Below are 20,004 nucleotides of genomic sequence, written 5' to 3' on the forward strand. Positions count from 1 at the left end.
CTCATGACTTCTAATGCCAGGAGCACGTAACTGGAATGATGTACAAGACCAGACAAACATGACTACACAATAAAATAAGCATCTGTATAATATCTTCTTCTGCTACCATAATCCCATTTACTTTGTCATTTACCTCTCTTCTCCACAGATATTTGCAAGGTCAGTCTCTCATCTTCTGTGATACAACTGGTACTTCTGTCCTTTTTCTGCAGCCTGAGTGGGGACAGTTGCTTACCCAACTGATAGTCCCAAAAGCTGGAGAAGTTTTACCTTTGTGTCCATGTTGCCCTTGCCCTTCACAACACCCTTGTGGCTCTCTGCCATGGCCAAGTAATAGGCTGCTTTGGAATAGGAACAGCTAATGATACCTTTAAAAAGCAAGTTGAAGACCAAAAATACTCATCTTGGATCCTGATCTTGTGTTTGCTTGTGTAAGTCTAGAAGATCTCAGGATGTAGCAAATGCAGATGAGTGTTCATGGACATTGAATCACATACCCTTAATAAATTGCCCTCTTATTGACAGACTTTAAACTGAACTTTTCAGCTGCTGCCCCACCAGAAAGGCTGCTGGAGATTGTTGCACTACCAGTGACACATGTCCATCAACAGTGACAGGGGGATGGAGGGAACAGGCTGGAAGGCAGCCCTCTTCCAGTGGGCTGAGACTCAATTTCCCTGCCATGCTCCAGGAGACACATGTGCCACATTACAGATTTACACCAGCAGGACTGGGATGTGTAAAGCTGAGTCTGAGAAGAGATTCAGAGTCCTCCTCCATGAGCTAAAGGGTTCTAGTAAGCTTTGTAAGCTTGTCCCCAGTTTCCTTTTGCTTTAAGTGACAGCAAACCCAACAACCCACCCCAACTCCAGCTCTGACCCTTGAAAGGAGAAGCCACTTCTGCACACCCAGGCAAATTCCAACCATCCCCTTCCAGAAGGCTGAAATAAGTTACTTCAACACTGTCAGAGCTGGGTTTTGTTGGTTTGTTTTCTTCTCCCCTGTCCAAAAGACATTCTTGTATAATGATCTTGATTGCTGAAAGCCTTTCCATTTCCGTGAGCACATAGCTCCAGCCCCATTTCTCTGATCAGCTCTACCCATACTGCAACAGCCTCGCTCCACCTTGTTAGTGCCACTTTTTAGTTAAACTGGAAAAAAAAAAAAGGTTCCCAAAGTATTTCACAGTGAAAGGCTTGTAACAGAAGCTCCCAGAAGATCAGAGCTGGCAGGTTAACGCTGTCCTAGCAGCCAAGGCTCCTTTCATGAGTCACTCTGTGTTTCTGGGTGGAACACTAGGCACACGTGACATGCCTCTCCTACATGTGAAATAATTATCTCTGTATCTCCCTAGCCATCTCATTTAAATTGGAATTGATGAAGTTTGACACAAACAGACAAGTCGGGGTTTGTCCACGTGAATGCAGCCTGTGAGGACATGCCCACAGTAGCGATACTGAGCTGCTGTCGTGACGTGGCCCTCGCTGTGCCCTTGCTCCTGCCATACCCACGGCGTCACACAGCCCGTGTCACCTCCACGCTGACGTACCTATGGGTTAGGACATCACTCAGAGCTATTTTACAAGCAGCTGTGATGTGCGGACAGGCCACAATCCAAGCACAACCCACCCTGTTATTAGAGCCACCTCCGACTTAAAAACCAGACACAGGCGGTGGTGCACGCACATCCTTTCTCTCTCCTTTAATGACATCTGTCCACAGGTGCACATCTGTGCACCACCTCACTGGTGCCCTGGGGGGAGGGTACCAATAGCAATAGATGCTGGTGGTATGACCAACCTAGAGGAGCCCCTGGAAAGTGTATGGATCTGGGATAGACCCTTGGGGTGCTGATTATAGCTCTCCATAAGACCCTATTTTTGGCATACCTCAGCTGCAACATCTACTGTGGAATGACTTGCAATAGTGCCCTGAGGTTTAAGGAGGATGTCTTCCTTCCTGATTACTGTAGGGTGCTGACAGGTTTGGCTGAGCGCATGTGCAGAGGAGCGAAGAGTGCTTACCAGCCCTCGGCTTGCAGTGAGGTTCTGCAGGGCTCCAGCACAAGCTTCCAGGGTGGCATCCTTCTTGCTCTGGTCCATCAGGGACAGGTAGGTGCGGATGGCATCAGAGTGGTAGAGCCAGCCTGGTCCTTTGGGTTTAAAATCCTCCTCAGGAAGGGGGACACCGTACTCATCATTCTACAAAGAGATGAGAAACTGGAAGCTCAGATTCTGCTGCTTGCTTGCAGCCCCTTCCTGGGGCTGAATATCTCATTTCCAAGCCCTCTGCGGCACATCTTACCTCCATTTTACCACTTCTGCTGTTGAAGCAGCCTGTGAGAGTTTTGTCCATATAAACACTCCGGGCCATGTGGTTGAGCTGGGTGTATTTGTTGGGAACTTCAGCATCCAGGCGGTAGGAGAGGTTGTGCAGGATGCAGATGCAATTCTCCATGGACTGAAATCACCCCCAGAATAAAAATTCAAGCATCACATTAGGCAGAAAAACATGGTGCAGCACCTGCTATAGCTACAGAGAGGACATATACCATGCTATAATTAGCTTTTTTTTAGCAGTTATTCTGTATAAGCTCCTGACCATACCTAAGGTAGCAATGGATGGGAAGGAAGAAGGGAGTAGACATGAAGGAAGGCCACATAGCCCAAATGCTATACCATGGATCTCAGTGAGCTGACTGATTCGGTGAACATTTTTAGGTCCCAGTGCCACAGACAAGTTGATGAACATGAAAAAAGAACATGAGCGCAGATGCTGGTTATGTCAAACTGCCTGCCGTGAAAGGCCAAATCCTGAAAGTCTTCCTCTTGCCTTAGTCAACTTCCAATGACTTTGTCCAAGTCAAGGCTAGAGATTAGGGGACATTTTTTACCAAGAACAGGCTTTTAAGCTTTCTTTACCTGGATGTCAGAGCACCCAATGTAAAGAGCAAGGGAGAATTTTCACTAGGTACCTGTAACCAACACTAAAACGTGTGGGAACGTTTCCAAGGAGCTGTGTTCAGTATGTGCTGCCGAAACTGGTCTTCTTGCAAAAGCTGTCCCCAATGGAGAATTTGCTCAATCCTGAGCTCATCTGAAATAATTTTGGTACTTTGCTGTGCATTGAGGACTTAGGGTGTCTGGCTAGTATCACAGGTGTTGAACTCCTGAAAATGTGGCTGTAAACACTATTTTGTCCAAGGTAAGTGCCATTTACACACAGCAATCAGGGTCACAGTTAGGGGACCGGAGAATGATGCCAGGTCCTGGCTTCTTGCTGCATGTGGTGCCAATCTGGGGCTTATATACCTGAGTCCTGCTAGATGGAGAGATGTGGTGGTGGGAAGAGCAAGAGATTGTGGTTAAGACACTGGAAGGATCCCAAGGTGGGAGGGGAAGGAAGGAAAGAATATTGGGGGCTCAAGAGCCAAAATATTTTGCTGTCTCTGTGTTTGGTAGAGGGAGATTGTAAAACCCACCTCTACTGCAGGCCCAGAGCACAGAGGACTTGCAATCCTACAACAGATCACACAGGGACTTGCATCCCCTCTTGTGCTTGTTTGAAAGGGATTTTGAGATATTCCCGAAGTCGCAGTTGTTAACTATGGGGCTAAACTTTAGCAGACAGCTCCGGGTGAGCAGCTGGTACCTTATCGTCGGGTCGGTTAGAAGCCACACAGTTCTGGGAGTAAGTCATGACTGAATCGATCAAGCCAGGGTAATTCCTCATGGTCTGGCGCCCCATATCTGCAGAACTCAGGTTTCTGAATAAAGCCATTGCAGAGCATGTCAGGAGAGAAGAGGGATAGAGCATTAGTTGGATTCACAGTCCCTATGGGATCTGTTCTGGCTACGGCTGTAACTGAATTTAAGGATATTTTTGTAGACTCAGCAAGGCTGGTGTACTGTTCTCGTTTTGGAGGCCTTCTGTAGCACTGCAGCGGTGCATGGCTCTCTTGTTGCTCTTTTGGATTGACTTCATCTAGGAAAACGTCCTGTTACGGATCTCTGCATAGAAGACATCCCCCTAGTGAGAGTAACTATCAGCAATATTTTGCCTTAGAGGCTATCTATGTGACATTACACAGACTAATCACCTCCTTGGAGGTGTTTCCAAAGAGAATATTGAACAAAGACCACCTGGGATCATTGTGAGAATCAGGACCATGCAAACGGTTATAGGCATGGAGCTACGGAGGGTCAACAGCAATATTTGCATGGGAAACAAGGGCAGAGACGCTGAAGAGCAGCAATTGCTCTGACCAGAGAGATTGACCAACTTTAATGTTGTAACATATTCCTCAGCACTGGTTGCTGCCAGGACAGGGGGAGGTTTTCCAGTAATAGGAAATGATTTTTGTTGTTTTGTTGGTTTTTTTTTCTCCCCTGTTTTATACACTGGTAGCTTGCAAATGAAAAACAGAGAGGTTGGCAGTCGTTGTGAGATATTCACTCCAGGCGTTCCAGAACTGGATTTGATGTTCACTGTGATTTGCAGCCTCCTCATTAGCATGAATTCATCTGCAATCCAGAAATGCTTGAGCAGCAATGGCTCGAACCCAGGGCAAACCCAAGGCTGTCTTCATCTCTGCGTTATGATGTGGCAGGACAGTGAGTCAGAGCAATCCCAGCTCACCCCTCGGAGCAGGGGCTCTGCACCCAGCTGTGCTGCTTTCCTCACTCAGCTTCCTCCCCAGTCCTGCTCCCCCCAGGCTTTTGAGCTCCCTCACTGACCTGTGTCCAGCGGTCTTCACTGCGGGTGTTGGATATTACTGTGACAGACTGTGATAAGTCTCAGGAGACAGAGCCTGCCTTGAGTTAAACTCCATGGAAAGCTCTTTTTGCAAGCTATCATCATACTCTTTCCCTCATTTTAATTTAATTTAATTTTGTGACACCAATGGGTTGAGGTGGTCTTAAAATTGGAGCACTCGTATGCAACATACACCACACACCCCTACATGCAACTGCACGGGGAAGGTGCCTTCCAAGACAGGAAAGGGAGCAGCACTCGCTATCTTTCAGACACAGTTCCCAGCCACAGAAGACGATAGTATCATGTCTCAAAAGGCCCCTACCGTATTCACTCATTTTGTTTCATAAGCAGATACAGCTCCTACTAGCTACATGTCTGGTAAGGGTGCGGTCGGCACTGTGCTCCCTCGGGGAGAGCTTCAGTTGATGAAAGTACCTAATTATACAGGGTTTTTTTTTTTTTCCCCACTTGTCTCCAGTGAGACAAGGACTCACATCCAAGTGGAGGAGGGTGGTAGGAGAAACAGCAAGTCAGGGCGAAGATCCTCTACAAAAGGGCTCTGGCTTTCCCGTGAAAACAATAAACTACTCTGGGCTCAGGCTGCACCTCCCGTTTTGTAGCTGACCTGGCTGAAGAAATGAGCCAGAAAATGTCCAGGGCAATGGCACTGCTCTGTACTAAAACAGTTATTAAAATCAGTAGGAAAATGCTTGTTTTCCCTGCACAGAGAATTTTTTGTCATCTAAATTCCAAACTGCTTTGTTTTCTAGGAACCAAATAATTTTCTCTCGAAGCCTCAAAAATCTAAGGGCAAAAAGTGTCAAGTTTCCAGGTCTGAGCTGAACACTGTCAGGCTTCACTATTGCAGCTCTCCCGTGACAAAGCAACTTACATTTTTTGAGCAGAGACTTTGCAAAAATGCTACTAAGAAAAATATTTTATATATCATTTTTTCTGCACCTTCTCTTAGCCAGAAAAAGTTTCTCAAGGAGCACTTTTTATTAACACAGTTGCAGTGAACGTGTCTTTAGCTTACAATAGTAAGAGGATTCAGACAGCTTCAGCTTTTCTCAACAGCCACAAGCTACATGGAGTCCCTGCTTGATGACTCACCTCAAACACCCTGTAGCATTGAAGAATACTTCTGGGTCAATAATTTCTCTTGTCCTATTGCAGCTGCCATCAGACCAGCCAGAGAAAGGGATGATAACACAATCTGTCAAGACGGGGAGGGCCTCTTGTATCAACTCTTCTTTTAACTCATCGGTGGAGGAGAGGTTCCAGAGCAGTCCTAGGAAGGAGGTGGGAGACAAGCTCAGAGCTCACCATGCATTAGAAACTTCCTTGAGGTCAGAGTGAATTCCAGGAACCTAGTCCTGCTTCACTCCATCCCTCTTTGAACTAAGGGTGCAGAGGCTGCCCTAAACCCTAGTCTCTGTCCATCCCTATGGGAGACTGGCATGACGGACACCAAGAGCATGGTATCAAGTGGAGGTAGGCATCTAAGCAGCCTCCCTCCTCCCAGAACTGATTTTTATTGTTGCAGGGGGAAGGCATCTATCCAGGGATCATGGAAGGGCTTGCACACAAGTCCTCAGTCACAGCTGAGGATGACTTATACCAACAAACTCATGTCAGTCCTTCAAGAAAAGGTGAGACACTAATGAGATAACCTGCCCAACTATATTGGGATTGCCAGCACCCTTGGCCTTACCTGGGAATAGCACAGGGGCCAGGGGTGCAGGAAGGCATGGGAATGGCAGGGTGGCCACAGCTGTGGGGGGAAACCTGGGGCAGGTGCTTTCCCAATGGACGCTTATGATGTGAAGAGCCCTTACGGGACATTGAAGGGCCACAACCTCCTCTGCCTTCTGTTTTAGGTTGCCATTTGGTGCAACAGGGCCATAAAACATCCTCTTTGTGGTATGGCTGCACCATAGGTACTGGGCCTTCGCAAGCTGGAGTAACAAGGACCACAGGCAGGGAGGAGCATGGCCCTTGCTGAGGGCTGTACCTGTCAGTTGTTTCTGAATTTCAGTGTTCCCTGTCCTCCGTAGGAGGCTCACACACTCCCGTATTCCATTCTGCCGCCGGGTTTCTATCTTGTTGGTTGGATTCTTGAATACCAAATTTCGGAGGGCTCCAGCTGCTGCACGCTGTACGTTCTGGTTTGTGCTGCGGAGCAGCTCGACAAGCTTGGCGATTCCCCCCAGCCGATAGACCTGTACCAGGGAAGACATGCTGCCATCAGCATGGTGTGCAGAGCATCGCGGGGACAGGGAGAACTAGAACCGTCACGGCAATGCAAGGACTCAACACGGCGCATACTCAGGGGAGCGGGAAAAGCAGACCTGGCAGTAAAGGATGGCTAGAGCTTGCAGGTGGCATGTCTGGTTCAGGCCATAGGTCATGAGCACAAAGGTGCTGGCCTTGAGGTTGGGGCTTAAACTTTAGCAGTGGATGTCTGTGAGTAATGGCCACGGACCAAATCCTTTGCGGATGTAAACGTGCTTGCTCCCAGAAACTTTCACCTACCTCCATCAGTTTGAATCAGGTGAAAATGTTGCTCTATCTGTAGAGGCCATTTATAGCAATATAATGACATGATGTGGTAATTTATCTGCATCCTGAAATCACAGGCTGAGCTTAGAGGGATGGTCACAGTACAGTGTAAACACCCTCGAGGTCAGCCGTAAGCAGTACTGGGCCATACTCCAGCACTCAACAGGGGCAGCATCGGAAAGGGGTGCGAACCCCAACCTGCAGGACACCACACATGCCAGGGAGGTGTGAAGGCAAATTCCTCCAAGTGGCCTCTCCAAAATGATGAGGGGTCCCGCTGTAACATATCCTCTATACCAGGTCTCCTGGGGACATGATCCCGCACGGAGCCCCTCCTGGCACAAACCAACCCATCGGCTGGAGATTTGCTGACAGCAGAAAATGAATGAGCACCCTTTACAAAGGGAAAAAACCCAAGCATGCGCTCGGATGACTCACATACCTGCTCCGACACATCTTTCTGGGAAGCGATGGGACAGGCTAGTGCTCAGAGAGTGTTTTCAACGGTAACGAAGGGTGTAGCCACCCCATGATTAGTGACTGTAACATGGGCTGGGATACCTGCGCTCGGTTCAGCCGCAGCAAGGGCACAGAGGCACATCCCCACACTGTGCCAGCACACCCAGCTCCACTATTGTGCCAGGAATGGAAAGCTACCTCTGTATGGATGGCATCTTGATAAACCCATGTTTGCATGACTGCAAACACACCAGGGTGGGGATAAACTTTTGTGACAGCCTTGCTATAGCACATCTATCCTTGAGACTGCCTCCTTTGCTGCATGTTGGCATGGATTTAGTAGTTGGAGAGTAAGAGCATAAGAAAAATATGCTGCACTATAAGGGCTTCTGTTTGATAAAATACCTTTGTACATGATCACTAATTAACCCTTCGGCTTAGATAGCTGAAAATGGCTGAAATGGCACCGAGCAATGCAAAATGAAGATCACGGTGGGATTTAGGGCAATTTTGTGTGGCTTTGACACTGCAGCTCTGAGATAGCAAAAGATTTATGTGGGACTGGGTGCAATTGCATCCAGAAGAGGACACTGCATCTGGATGGCTGCTCCCATATCACCAGAACCCATCAATATTTGTCATAGCAGCTTATGGTGATAATGGGGACACAGTCTTCTCTGCTGCCTGGTAATTATTCCCTTGTGCTAAAATCCCGACTGACTGCTATTAAGAGAAAGTGGTCAACAAGAGTTGAAAAATCTACTTGATTAATTCCTGAGTGTGACTAATGAGGTATAAGGCTTCATCATGAAAATCAAGGGGACCTATGGGTGCTTGGTACTGAGGAAAACCAGTTTCATCATCTCGTGTGCCAACACATCCAGTGCGACAGCAGCGCTCTAAAGGAGTTTGCTCACCTCTTGCTTGGCAGACTCATCCTGGAAACAGGTGTGCTGGAGGTAGTAAGCACCCATGGCCTGGTATTTGTCATCAGAAGAGCACAGGAGTTGTATGGCTTTCTGTATGGTCATTGTACCACCATCTATCTCATCACCACATATCCTGTGTTAAAGAGAAATACAGCACTGGTTGAGTGCTCAGCCAAAAGGGCTACATCAGTACTGAGAATGATTAAGAAGGAATCAATTACAAAATGTAAAATATTATCACATCACCGCATAAACCGCATGGTGCACCCCTAGCGCATTTCTCTGTCTCAAAAAAAAAGATCGTAAAAGTGGGAAATGTACAGTAGAAGACACTAAGGCTGATAAATTGTAGATCCAGCTTATCCAGAAACAAAGGGGACAGAAAATAAAAGCTTGGTTGAGGTGTCTGAAGTGGAAGGTTTAATGAAAAGAGAACCAGTATTCACTGTTCCTCAAATAAGAGAATTAGTGGACAAGAGTGAAACCATCCATCAGGTTATTAGGACAATCCAAAGTAGGCAGATGCATTTCCCACGGCATGTGATCCTTTGATGTGAGATGTGGTAGAAGCAAAAAATGTGAAAGTAGTTGATGGTCTCGGGAGGTTAGAGCAGATCCCTTAGGAAAAGGCGACAGGCATGTCTGGAGTGATGGGATGGACAAATACTGAGTTTATGAAATACTAATAATAGCACTGAGACATCCTGCTCCCGGGGTATGTTTACATTGGTAGTCTCCAAGCTCTTCATAAAAGTTGGCCACTGTTGTCGTGCCCAGGTAAAGAATGTGCCTACAGCCTCTGGAGGAAGGATATGAATACCTCTGGCTTGGAGCAGGGCCTTGGGAGAAATACAAACACCTGAAGATTGGTCCACTTGTTTAGAAACATGAAGGTCGTGCTCTCTTCGGTTTGTACTTATTTATCATCATCTGTGATGTTTTAACCACATAAAATTAGAAAAGGGTACAAACTTTCAGATTGATGAAGGGGCTCTGAACCGCAAAGCTTGTCTGTGTTTCCAATTAGATCACTTGGTCTAACAAAAGTTACTCTCTCTTCTTGGCATCCTTGCACCGTAGGCCTGCAGCTGGCTGCAGCAGGGTCTCCCCTCATGGCAGCAGCGTCTGAGTGAGTTTGCATTGGAGAAAATGACTGCCCAAAGTTCAGGACGGAGAAGAGTCAAAACCCAAACTCCTGTTTCTGTTTAACTCTCTCAGCAGTGACTGGCTGCAAATGGACAAAATCAAAAAGTGTGGCGGTTTTGCTAAGACAACGTGGTTGTGCCTGGTTGATGTTATTCCCCGTTCAGGATCCGGTTGCGACTAGTGGGGAGTTTTACCTGGAGATCAGGGAGATCAGTTCCTATTTGAACCACATTAATTTGTGTACGAGCTCTTGCTCCATGTCATACTAGTGAGTGACTGTGTAGGGGGACTGATCCTGTTCAGACAACCCAATAGACTAACAAAACAGTGTTTTTTAATGAGTTCTTTAACTGAACCTATTACATTCAAAGTATCAAATATTACTATGAGGGAGTGGCTTCTCCTAGGCATGGGATACGCAGCCTCATTTTGATTGTGCCAAAGAAATGTTAAAAATAAGGTCTAGAAAGGACACCCAAGTGTGGTCACCACTGCCAGCAGCTTAAAATAAGATAAAATATTTTGTCCTTAAACATGCAAAGGTTCACCTCCACACACCATGGGGCAGTGAATAATATCCACAATTCTCCAGCAAATTTCATACAAAGTATCAAAAGCAAACACTTATGCTGAGACACTGGAAGACAGCATGAAATGCTGTTTTGTCTCCCCTACCCTCACTGGTGTAAAGTTGCACCTGGTTTAAAAGACTCTTTTAAGCACCTCTGTAGTCAATGGAGAGAAATAGGTGCTTCCAAAGAACTTGCCTTTGTGTCTTAGACATTCTTCTTAAGACAGGAAGACCTGCCTTCTGGAGATACCTCTGCCTCTGTTGGTATACAGGAATGATAGACAACAGTCTTGGACTGGACCTTAAGCATTCAATTCTAAGGTTAGATGAACCTCATTCCACTTTTATTTCTACACTAACAATAAAATATCACTTCATCATATGACTTTTCATCAGTTTGAACCTTTATGGAAGCCTGACTCCAAGAAACTTCGGTTACACTTGCAACAAGGAAACACAAATCTGGAAAGACAAAGTTTAAACTAGAAACTATGGAACCTCAGAAGTCTTTGTTTTGGATCCAGGATGCTGAAATTGTCTTTTAGTCTTTTTCATGCTCGTGAGACACACAATAGAGCAGAGATGGATCCAGCATGAGTAGCACCAGAAGGACTTCTCCTTTGAGAATTCAGACCTAGGCAGGCAGTGCAAGGAGGGAGGCATATTAATATAAGTACTAGGTCAGTGGCCATGCAGCCTATGTAACCATGGTAAACTTTTTTTCTTTTTAATTTGCCAAATTGAGAAAATCCCTAGATCAGGTGCACTTTTCTTGAGAAAGAAGGTTGTCCACTTGGTCCAGCTGCTCAAGGACAGCAATTTTCTACACATCTACTCCATAAGAGGGACAAACCCCTCTTCAGCAGAGAAAAACTAGGCATCCAGATCCAGTTCTGTGTGGGAAAAGATGGGGAAGGTTCCATTTCCCCTGCTGGCTCACCAGCAGGAGAAGTTCACAGAGGGTGAGCAGCTGGGCTCAGGCATGCCGCCTAAGAAGCAGTGTATTCTCTCAGCTCAGAATATAATCATCCTGGCAAAGCCCATGCTAATGGGAGATTGTTCATCAGCCAGCCTGGGATATTCCTAACCAGATCTACCCTACGAGAACAACGAGTCCAAGACAAATTCTTGGACTGTGGCCATCTCCAACCTGAGCCAATGTGCCTGGTAGGAAGAGCTCCAAAGGTTGTTCTTCCACAAGAAAGAAGCAATCAGAATAGGGAGAGACCTCAATTAGAAATGATTCAACAGGAGACAAATTAGATGATCAGATTCAGGTGTGGAAGGGAAACAAATATGTAAGAGGTTCAGTATCACAGAAAGGCAAACTCCCTCATTTGATACTAGTGCCTTTCGTTCACTTTGTATTAGCAGATTGGTTTGCGTTCATCAGATCTAAGTCTCCATCCTGGTTGTTAGGGCTACAAATCCTACAAGAGGAGGAAGACAGAAAACTCTAACAAATTCCATTGTTAATTAATAAAATGAGCTAAGATGCTCAAAACAGAGTATCTAGCACATTCAAGCCTTCCAGAGTCAGGCCACACAGGAGCAAACGTGATAGCCATGCTCCATGCCAAGCAGCCATGTCCACCTCTGGGACATGGCACCAAGGTTTTGATGCTACTGGAAGCTCAGAGCTTCCCCTCAGGCTTTGCTTGGTGGAGAGATACCAGGGAAGATGGGCACCGATTGACACTGAGCCAGGGAGGAGGGGATCCTCACCATGTGCAATGACACGAACGCTGCCAGGACAGCATCACACACAGCTCCACAGCAAGCGCTTTGGATGCAAATGCGCAGTGCAGACAAGTTCACATCACAAGGAGCCAGCACTGTACACAGCCATTTTTAGAGGCAGTTTATCCCAAATAAGAACAAGCCAAAATGAAGGTGCCTATCATTGTACTTGGTTCTGCTTTCATTGTGTGGCATAGCCCTGGAGAATTAAAGTTTTGGTACTGGTTGCCATTATTTAGCTTAAAAGAGAGATCAGAAAACACCCTCATTACCTTTTCTTACTCTTTCAATAGCTTTTGTATGTTTTCACTGTTTATACTATTTCCAGAGAGACTGAGCTCCTGCCTAGGGACGAATGGTTGCACGACACACACTTACTGTCCCTGAACTTTAGCCACAACTCAGAGAGGCTGCTGCAGCTCGGCTGGGGTCAAGTCAGCGTCACCAGGGACAAATATGAGCCCATGGAAAATCCAAAGGGTTGCCCCAGCCTTTACTGCCTCCTCCTTAGCTGCCAGCCAGGGTCTTCAAGGCCTTTAACAGAGTAGCACTAAGATATTTCCAGGTGCCTTGAGAGACACTTGCTTTCACATGATCTCTCATGAGTTGTTTTAGTCTCTTTCTCCCATGTTCAGAGAACACCAAAGGGGAATGCATCCATGTCTTAAAATGAGGCCAAAGGTGCGTGTGATATTATGGAAGAACGGAAGACAACACATATTGTAGGTGTCCATTAATGGTTCCTGATCTATATCAGAACCCTTAAGCTGCGGAATGCCTGCAGACACCCCAGCTCACCTCTTCGTCTTCACAAATGAGATTACCCTGAATCCTTCACAAGGGATGAGATTAGTCTGGCCTGTCAGTAACGTCTCCAGCTCAGACACCTGGGCTTCCCCTGAAGTCAGCCAAGAGGCACTGACTTTGTTAGGGGGTAACTCACTAACCTACCTCAGATTTCACCTCCATTGGTCACTGTCCACATCTCTGCAAGGGCAACAGGGGCAACCAGCTCAGATGCAGGCACCTCCTAGAGTAGTGGTATGCACGTACCCAGCTGACTGCTGCACAGGCTGTTGCAGAGCCACAGCCACCATGTATAACTGTGTAGCCTGGCCCTGGGCTGCCAGTCCCACGCGCGTGTGGGATCTGAAGCACTACATGCAACACGTCACGAGCAGATCTAATACAAGGTCAGCTGGTGGTGGCCACAGTTTTCTTGTAGCTCAAGTACAAGCTGGAGGGGGACAAAGACTCAAAGTTTTGTACGATGCATTACACATCACATCCTTTATTACTGCTTCTTATCGCTACCTGATGACCAAGGAAGACGTAGAAAGTTTTTCCTGACTGGGCTGAATTGCAACATGCTGTTTAGCTAAAAGCTGGCTGGCTCAAGATGACACACTCTTACTTGGAGCATGTTGCAAGTACCACCCTTCAGAGGAAAAGGTTAAAAGCAGGCAAATATGCATAGTCTCCTCTAGCTGCTGAAACCACTGTTGCTGCCAGTTTCCAGGCTGAAAGGCTGCAGATCTGTGGGATGTCATGAAAGCCCAAAAGGAGAAGGGTTCCACTGACAAGAGGGAGCCCTGGACACCAAGGAGGCTCCCACCAGCTCTGTCAGGTAGAAGGACTCACTCCAGCGAGCTCTATTGTGGCAAAATGGGAGTGCTGCTATTGAGAATTGCCTTTGGGCAGGAGCCACCAGAATAACCCACGAAATTCTGAGCCCAGGACAGATACCTGAGCTTGGAAATGTTGTTCCAGATATGACAAAATGCTTACAAAGGCTTAGGCTCCTCAGTGCTTATAGAGAAGTATGTCTGGAAGGGACATCAGAAGGTCCCTCTCTGCTCGCTGAGGGAGGATCATAACAACAGGGGTGGTGGAAGATCATATACTTCAGGAGGAGGTTTCTCAAGGCAAGTCAGTACTGTTTAACCTCCTGATCTGAACAAACAGGGCAAAACTCAGGTTTTATCACCAGAACCAATACTAAGGGGTGAGTAAAACCCTACATCATGGTTTAGTTTATCGTAGAATCATGGAATGTTTTTTTCCAAAAAACATTTTGGTGTTAAACTACTCATCAGCTGGCTGGAGGAAAGATGTTTTCATCAACAAGAGTTGCTTCTGTAAGAGGAAAGACTCTTTGAGAGTTATCAGAGACAGGTCTTCCTTGCCTTTCACAGCCAAAGCCAGTTCAATGAATGGAAACAGTCACACCATCAACAATATTTCTAGAAATTAAATAACTTTGTGACCAACTGCTGAGGGATTGTTCAGTGCAGATAGTTTGACAGTTCTCATGTACTCAGTATTTTGATATCCATATGCAACCCTTACTACCTGAGAAAATCCAATGACACCTTTTTCACTTCACACCATCCAAGGACGCCTGAGAAACACCACTCTTGAGCCAGTACTGACACTGTCCACAGCCACCGCATTGCAGAGCAGTTCTGTATCACAGACAGGCCCAGTGGATTGCAGGGCCCACTGTAATCTCTCTCGCAGCAATGGAAATTGCTCCCCTGGATCACCTCTGAAAGCACGGAAACTATCTAGCCCTTCCCTTGCTCATAGAGACAGTTTGCTAACCTGCAGACAAGGTATCCACCCACACAGATTTTCAGCATGAAAACTGAACAGAAGATTATACTTGTTATGAAGGCAAAAACTCTACCTGAAGAACTACTAGAATAGGAAGAACAGAGCCCCAAACAGGGAACTACCAGCAGCTATTATCCAGCTAAGCTCTCTTCCTGCATGTAGAGGTTAATAATGGGATGCCGACAAGGAAACCTCTCCCTGCTCAAAGATCAGGCTACCCAAATGAAGATCAAGCTCTCCAAGTGCAGAATCCTCCAACCAGAAATAGTCCTATGCAGCAAAGAGAGTTCAGATATGGTCCTAACCCATCTCTGAACCCCCTTTCCCAACAAAAACACACTACATACCAAGGCTACCAGTGACCTGCCAGACACTTTATAAGGACTAATGCCTTCCAAATAAGTAATTTTTTCAAAGAGGAGAACTCATTAGTATGTTTCCAAAACTTTAAGGGCAACTACTGCCAACCTCATCTCCTTTGAGTCAAGAGCAGAAGCACTTGTACAAACTGCTCTCCGAACTAATCCAGCTCTGCAGTGAGTTTCAGGCGACCCGGGGGGTGGGGGGTGGGGGGGTGGGGGTGTGTGTGTGTGTGCCCCAGCCAAATAAGATTTACTCAGGGGACACAGCCCCAGCTGAGCCTACGACTTGAAGACCAACATTTCCACATCAGAACCAGTTCTGCCAGATGAGCCATGCCCCAAGCCAGGAGAAATGTATAAATGGAGCCACTCCCTAACCAGAGGGCATGCAGCCCTGGAGAGTATTCCTCTCACAGCAGCACTTCTCTTTCTCTTCAGAAAATGCCATTATTCTTCAGGTGACCTTTCCAAAATACTGGCCGAACCTACAACTGTGAGCGCTGCGCAGTGCAGAGCAGGGCTTGCTTTGGAGAGAGCCTGCCTGGGACTGACTCCGCAAAAGCAGTATTTTCCCTAGGCAGAAGCCAGCTACAGTCTCATGTTTAATCATTCTGCCATCCCTCCCACTACACTTTTATGCTCTTTAGTCAGAAATTCCCTAGAACAAGTTACTTCCAGTTTAGGTAACATCTGTTTCCTATTCCAGAGGAATTACTAAGCTTCTCAAAGTAGGAGGCCAACGCCACTGGTGCTCTTGGTTGGCCATGGTTAATTTTGCGTGTGTTAAACACGAAGTAATTGGGCATATGGGAAGCTAAGGTTTTGTGACAACACGCTAACGGGTGAGTGACATTTCTTGGCATACACACCTGGGGACATACTTGTGCTACTCAATTCAAAACAAGGGAGGCTGAGCAGAGAACGAATCAGAGAAATCTGGAAATCAACATTCAGAAAAAAGCATGATTTGTCTCACACCGCTGACTGTGAGGGGGGATTTTCTCAACATCTACATCACACCTTGGGTCAATGGGTCAATGGGTCAACAATCTCAGGCCTTTGGTGTGAGTTACAACAAAGGCTATGAGCCCTGTTAATTAGTCTCATGCTGCAGTGTGCAAATTCTCTTTCGGACCAGGGGCCACCAGGAATGAGCTCAGAAGCTTCTAGGATTTGTGTGACAAGCTGCCACGTTTGTCTGGGAGCTGTGATAACTTCTGGGTTTGTGCACAGCAGGCCCTGTATGAGAGTAATGTAGCAATGGTAGTGCAGTAGCCCTTGGAAACGCTTGCGGAAGATGCAGACCCTCCTTCTCCAGACCAATAAGACATTGCAACCTGGAACTCCAATGCTTTGCAGTTCAAAACATGCAAACCATAGTCTTCCAAGACTATGGTTTCTGCAGTCCGAATCTCTTCCAAGATTATGGCAGAATATGGTTGGTGCTCCTGAGCCAGGGCCAGCGTAGCTGTCAGCATCAGGGCAGCTTTGAATCAACATCACTGTAATGCCATCAGAATCACACTAGGTGTTTTTAGTGAGAGTTCTGCTGCATTGCACAGACATATGAGCTTGGGAGTGTCTGAGCTCACTGGTGTGCTTTACATGCCCTATCACTGTAGGCAACATTACAAGAAGGGACCTGATGCTGACTGAGACATGAAGGACCATCCTCCACCCTTGCATAATTCCTAACCCCAATGGGACTAGATGCTCTGGACAGGAAGGAACTGAGCATCTTCCGTTCCCTTCTCTTTCCTGGCTGGGTAAATTACTCCAATTATGCTATTTATTTCATTTTTCTGACTCAACTGTTTCTGGAACCCAAATCAGACCTTTTGGGTGAATGAAGCAAGGGATTGGTGGAAAGACAGAGGGGTAAATATGACCACTCAGCAGGTTTTCAGCTTTGCTTTGAGCCAGACCCTCAGGAACCAACTCCTTCAAAATTAGTTGATTTTTAGGTCTGTTTTCTGCTAAATCGAAGCCGTGTGACACCCAGGAGAGGCGCCCAATCTGCACACCAGGCTTTCAGCTCTTCACACCCCCCCCACATCTTGCAAAGGAGCTGTCAGCTAATACCAGCACAGAGAATGGGGCATCATCTTGCCCAACATCACACAGCTACAGAAGAGATATATACACTGAACCAGTCGTATTGGTTTCCCTCCACAGCCCATAAAAAGAAATAAACCTTTTAAGAGTGTGACTCATCTGACCCACTTTAGATTCTACTGCAGGGTGCAATTCAGCGCGGTGTGCACCGGTGAGCAGACCTCCAGTGGCTATAAAGCTGCTCAGGTGACTAGCTCTGACGGACAGACCTCCACAGCAGATGTCTACATTTACTCAGATTCAGCCCGCTGCAGCAGACTTACCTGGAGCTGGACTGAGCCTGTCCGTAAACCACGTCCTGCTTGCAGCTCGTCATGGGCTGGGCATAGACCACGTCGGGCTTGTTGCTTGAAGGGCAGGAGAGGGCCCGTGCTGGCATTTTTTTACTTGTCCTGGTAGTTCCTTGCTGGGTGCTACAGCTGCTGTAGATGCTCTGGCGGTTCAAGGTTGCCTTGTGCTCTGCCCGGACCCCCGCCTGGCTCTTCCTCAGCGTGCCCCGGGGCGGTTCGCAGTAGAGGTCAGGCTCGCTCCGGCTGCTCTTGATGTTCTGCACGAAGCAGTAGTCGCTGCCGGCCCTGGTGGGGCTGCAGACAGCCTTGCTGTAGTGCTTGCTGCCCCAGCCCTCCATCTGGCTGTACGAGCTGTAGCGCCTGTTCTCCACGTCCCGCTTCAGGGTCCCGTTGTACAGCTGGTGAGTGAGAAAACAGGAGACAAAAAAATTGAGAAAGGGTTGAGCTGCAGATCAACATTGCCGAGCCCACTCCTGCGTGGGTGTCACAGCTACCAAATTCCTATGCCTTTTTTGGTATTTTTCTGACCCAAAATTTATGGGAGGTTAGCCCCCCTGCAGTCCTTACAAAGGTGCCAAACCCCCCCTTGAAATCTGGGGACACTTAGTGATCAGAATATGGCATCCAGGAGCTTGAAAGCAGAACTGAAACCTCAGACATGACCCCGGCATTAAGGTGCCTTATTTCCAACACAGGGGGTCTAACCCAACCTGTAATCAGAGGAGCTCACATCGTATCTCTTGCCATTACAGAAGATGATGCCCCATTCTGACCTTCCAGCACTGTCTGCATTTATTTTTCATTTCCATATGCTTTTTTGTTCCCCTTCCATCTATGGCTTCCTTAGGAAGGGAGTAAAGGGAGTGAAAAATCATTAGCAAGGGATTCTTGAATCTCATTGTGCCAAGAAACAAGTGGAAACAATGAATATCTGCTCATGAGTTACAAGGTGTGTAGTAGTATCAGCTCACATAATGGGGTGTTCTGAGAACAATGGGGGATCTGTAATAAGAATCAAGATGACTAAGCCAGGAAGAAAAAAAAAGAATAAAAGACAGTAAAAAAAAACCAACTGCAATTCATCAAATGTAAAAAATAGCTTTATTGGCCTGCTGTCAGTTCCAAATGTCTTCGCCACTTCACCAAAAATCCCCCAAGTTTGCCCCAAATAGACCAGGATTGAATCCAATATTCTTCTGCAGTATTAAACCTTCTGGATGTCAATGCTGACCCCTGAAATCCTGCAGGGTTGCGTCCAAGTGCGAGACAAGTCACTAAGGTGTGTACTCCAGAAAAGAAAATAAATAAAGCTATTTTAGTGCTGTTTGCCCCATGATATTGAGTTTTCCCACTGCACCCCTTCAGCATGCTGGCAAGCAGATCTCCAAGACATACAGCAAACAGGCATAAAAAGAACTAAAGAATAAATCTGCCTGCCCCATCCCCCTTTGGTTTATCTCAGGAAAGCTCACCTGTGGTTTCTTGTTAAGCCAAGTTTTTTTTTTCTCACCTAACTTTAAGCAGTGGTGCTTTGGGTGCCTCTTTCTGCAAAAGCCACCCAAGGATTCCTTGGGCTGGGAGAGAAAAGTCAACACCGGCACCTGATTGTTTCCATGGAGGTTCAAGGCACAAGGTGTGAAAAGCCTGTGCCTGGTGCAATAGTTCATGTCACTGAAAAAAAATCTGTATTTCCTAACCTAGAAATGCCACATGACAGAGAAATTGGTACCCTCTGCAGGCTCACCCTGGGTCCCGCTGCTCTGCCTCATCTTCATCCCAGCCCTGAGCACACTCAGCATGATTCCCGTCTCCAACACTCTGCAGAATTGTCATTATGTTAATTAATTAAGCCAAATATTTCCATTAACAAACTGATCTTCAGGAATGCAGCGAATCCTCTCTGCTGCATCCCAGAGAGCTGCACAGGTAACGGATGAAAATGTTTAAAAGGGGTTACCTAGCAGCACACCGTCTGCGTAAGAAGAAACCCTTTAGTCCAGCTATGCCGATACCCCGATTGCTCTGCCAGTTGAGCCCCAGTCTGAAGCAGTTTTCATACTTTCATTCTGCAGGTTTGCATCTAAACAGGTGAATTGCTGGAAGGGGAGAAAAGGGGAGCAAATTCTCTTTGCGTTTACTCCAGAGGACACAGAAAAAACCTGTTAGTACTGCAGCACAGCAGGTAACAGGTTTGGTGCATACTGCAGAGCTCCCGGGGATTTGGAACAAGAATTTGCATGCGATAAGGAGAGCAAGGACGAGGCACATGGGTAAGTGCGATGAATCCTGGGGGCTCGCCTGGCAGTGGGGTAAGCCCACTGAAATTTCCAGGACGTCCATGCGCAGAGGTTCTCCCCGTCCTGGTGTGGCTTCAGGTGCAGCATGCACACAGCAACAGCAACGTGACCTTTCATGAAGTCATGATCTACCCCACCGCAGATGAGTATGTCCTTCTA

At 46.9% G+C, this 20,004-nt stretch overlaps 1 protein-coding gene across 1 annotated transcript in view; it reads right to left on the minus strand.

Moving 5' to 3' along the window:
* Positions 1-20,004, minus strand: part of PKP1 (plakophilin 1) — a 47,471-nt gene that overhangs the window by 12,474 nt on the left and 14,993 nt on the right. The window contains exons 3-9 of the mRNA XM_064472094.1: positions 17,522-17,946; positions 8,697-8,841; positions 6,773-6,980; positions 5,872-6,049; positions 3,652-3,766; positions 2,305-2,460; positions 2,025-2,201 (exon numbers count right to left, since the gene is read on the minus strand). Of these exons, the coding sequence (XP_064328164.1) occupies positions 2,025-2,201; positions 2,305-2,460; positions 3,652-3,766; positions 5,872-6,049; positions 6,773-6,980; positions 8,697-8,841; positions 17,522-17,946 (1,404 nt within the window). The remainder of the gene's footprint in view (positions 1-2,024; positions 2,202-2,304; positions 2,461-3,651; positions 3,767-5,871; positions 6,050-6,772; positions 6,981-8,696; positions 8,842-17,521; positions 17,947-20,004) is intronic.

This window comes from Phalacrocorax carbo, chromosome 23 (genome assembly GCF_963921805.1).
Source record: "Phalacrocorax carbo chromosome 23, bPhaCar2.1, whole genome shotgun sequence".
NCBI lineage: Eukaryota > Metazoa > Chordata > Aves > Suliformes > Phalacrocoracidae > Phalacrocorax > Phalacrocorax carbo.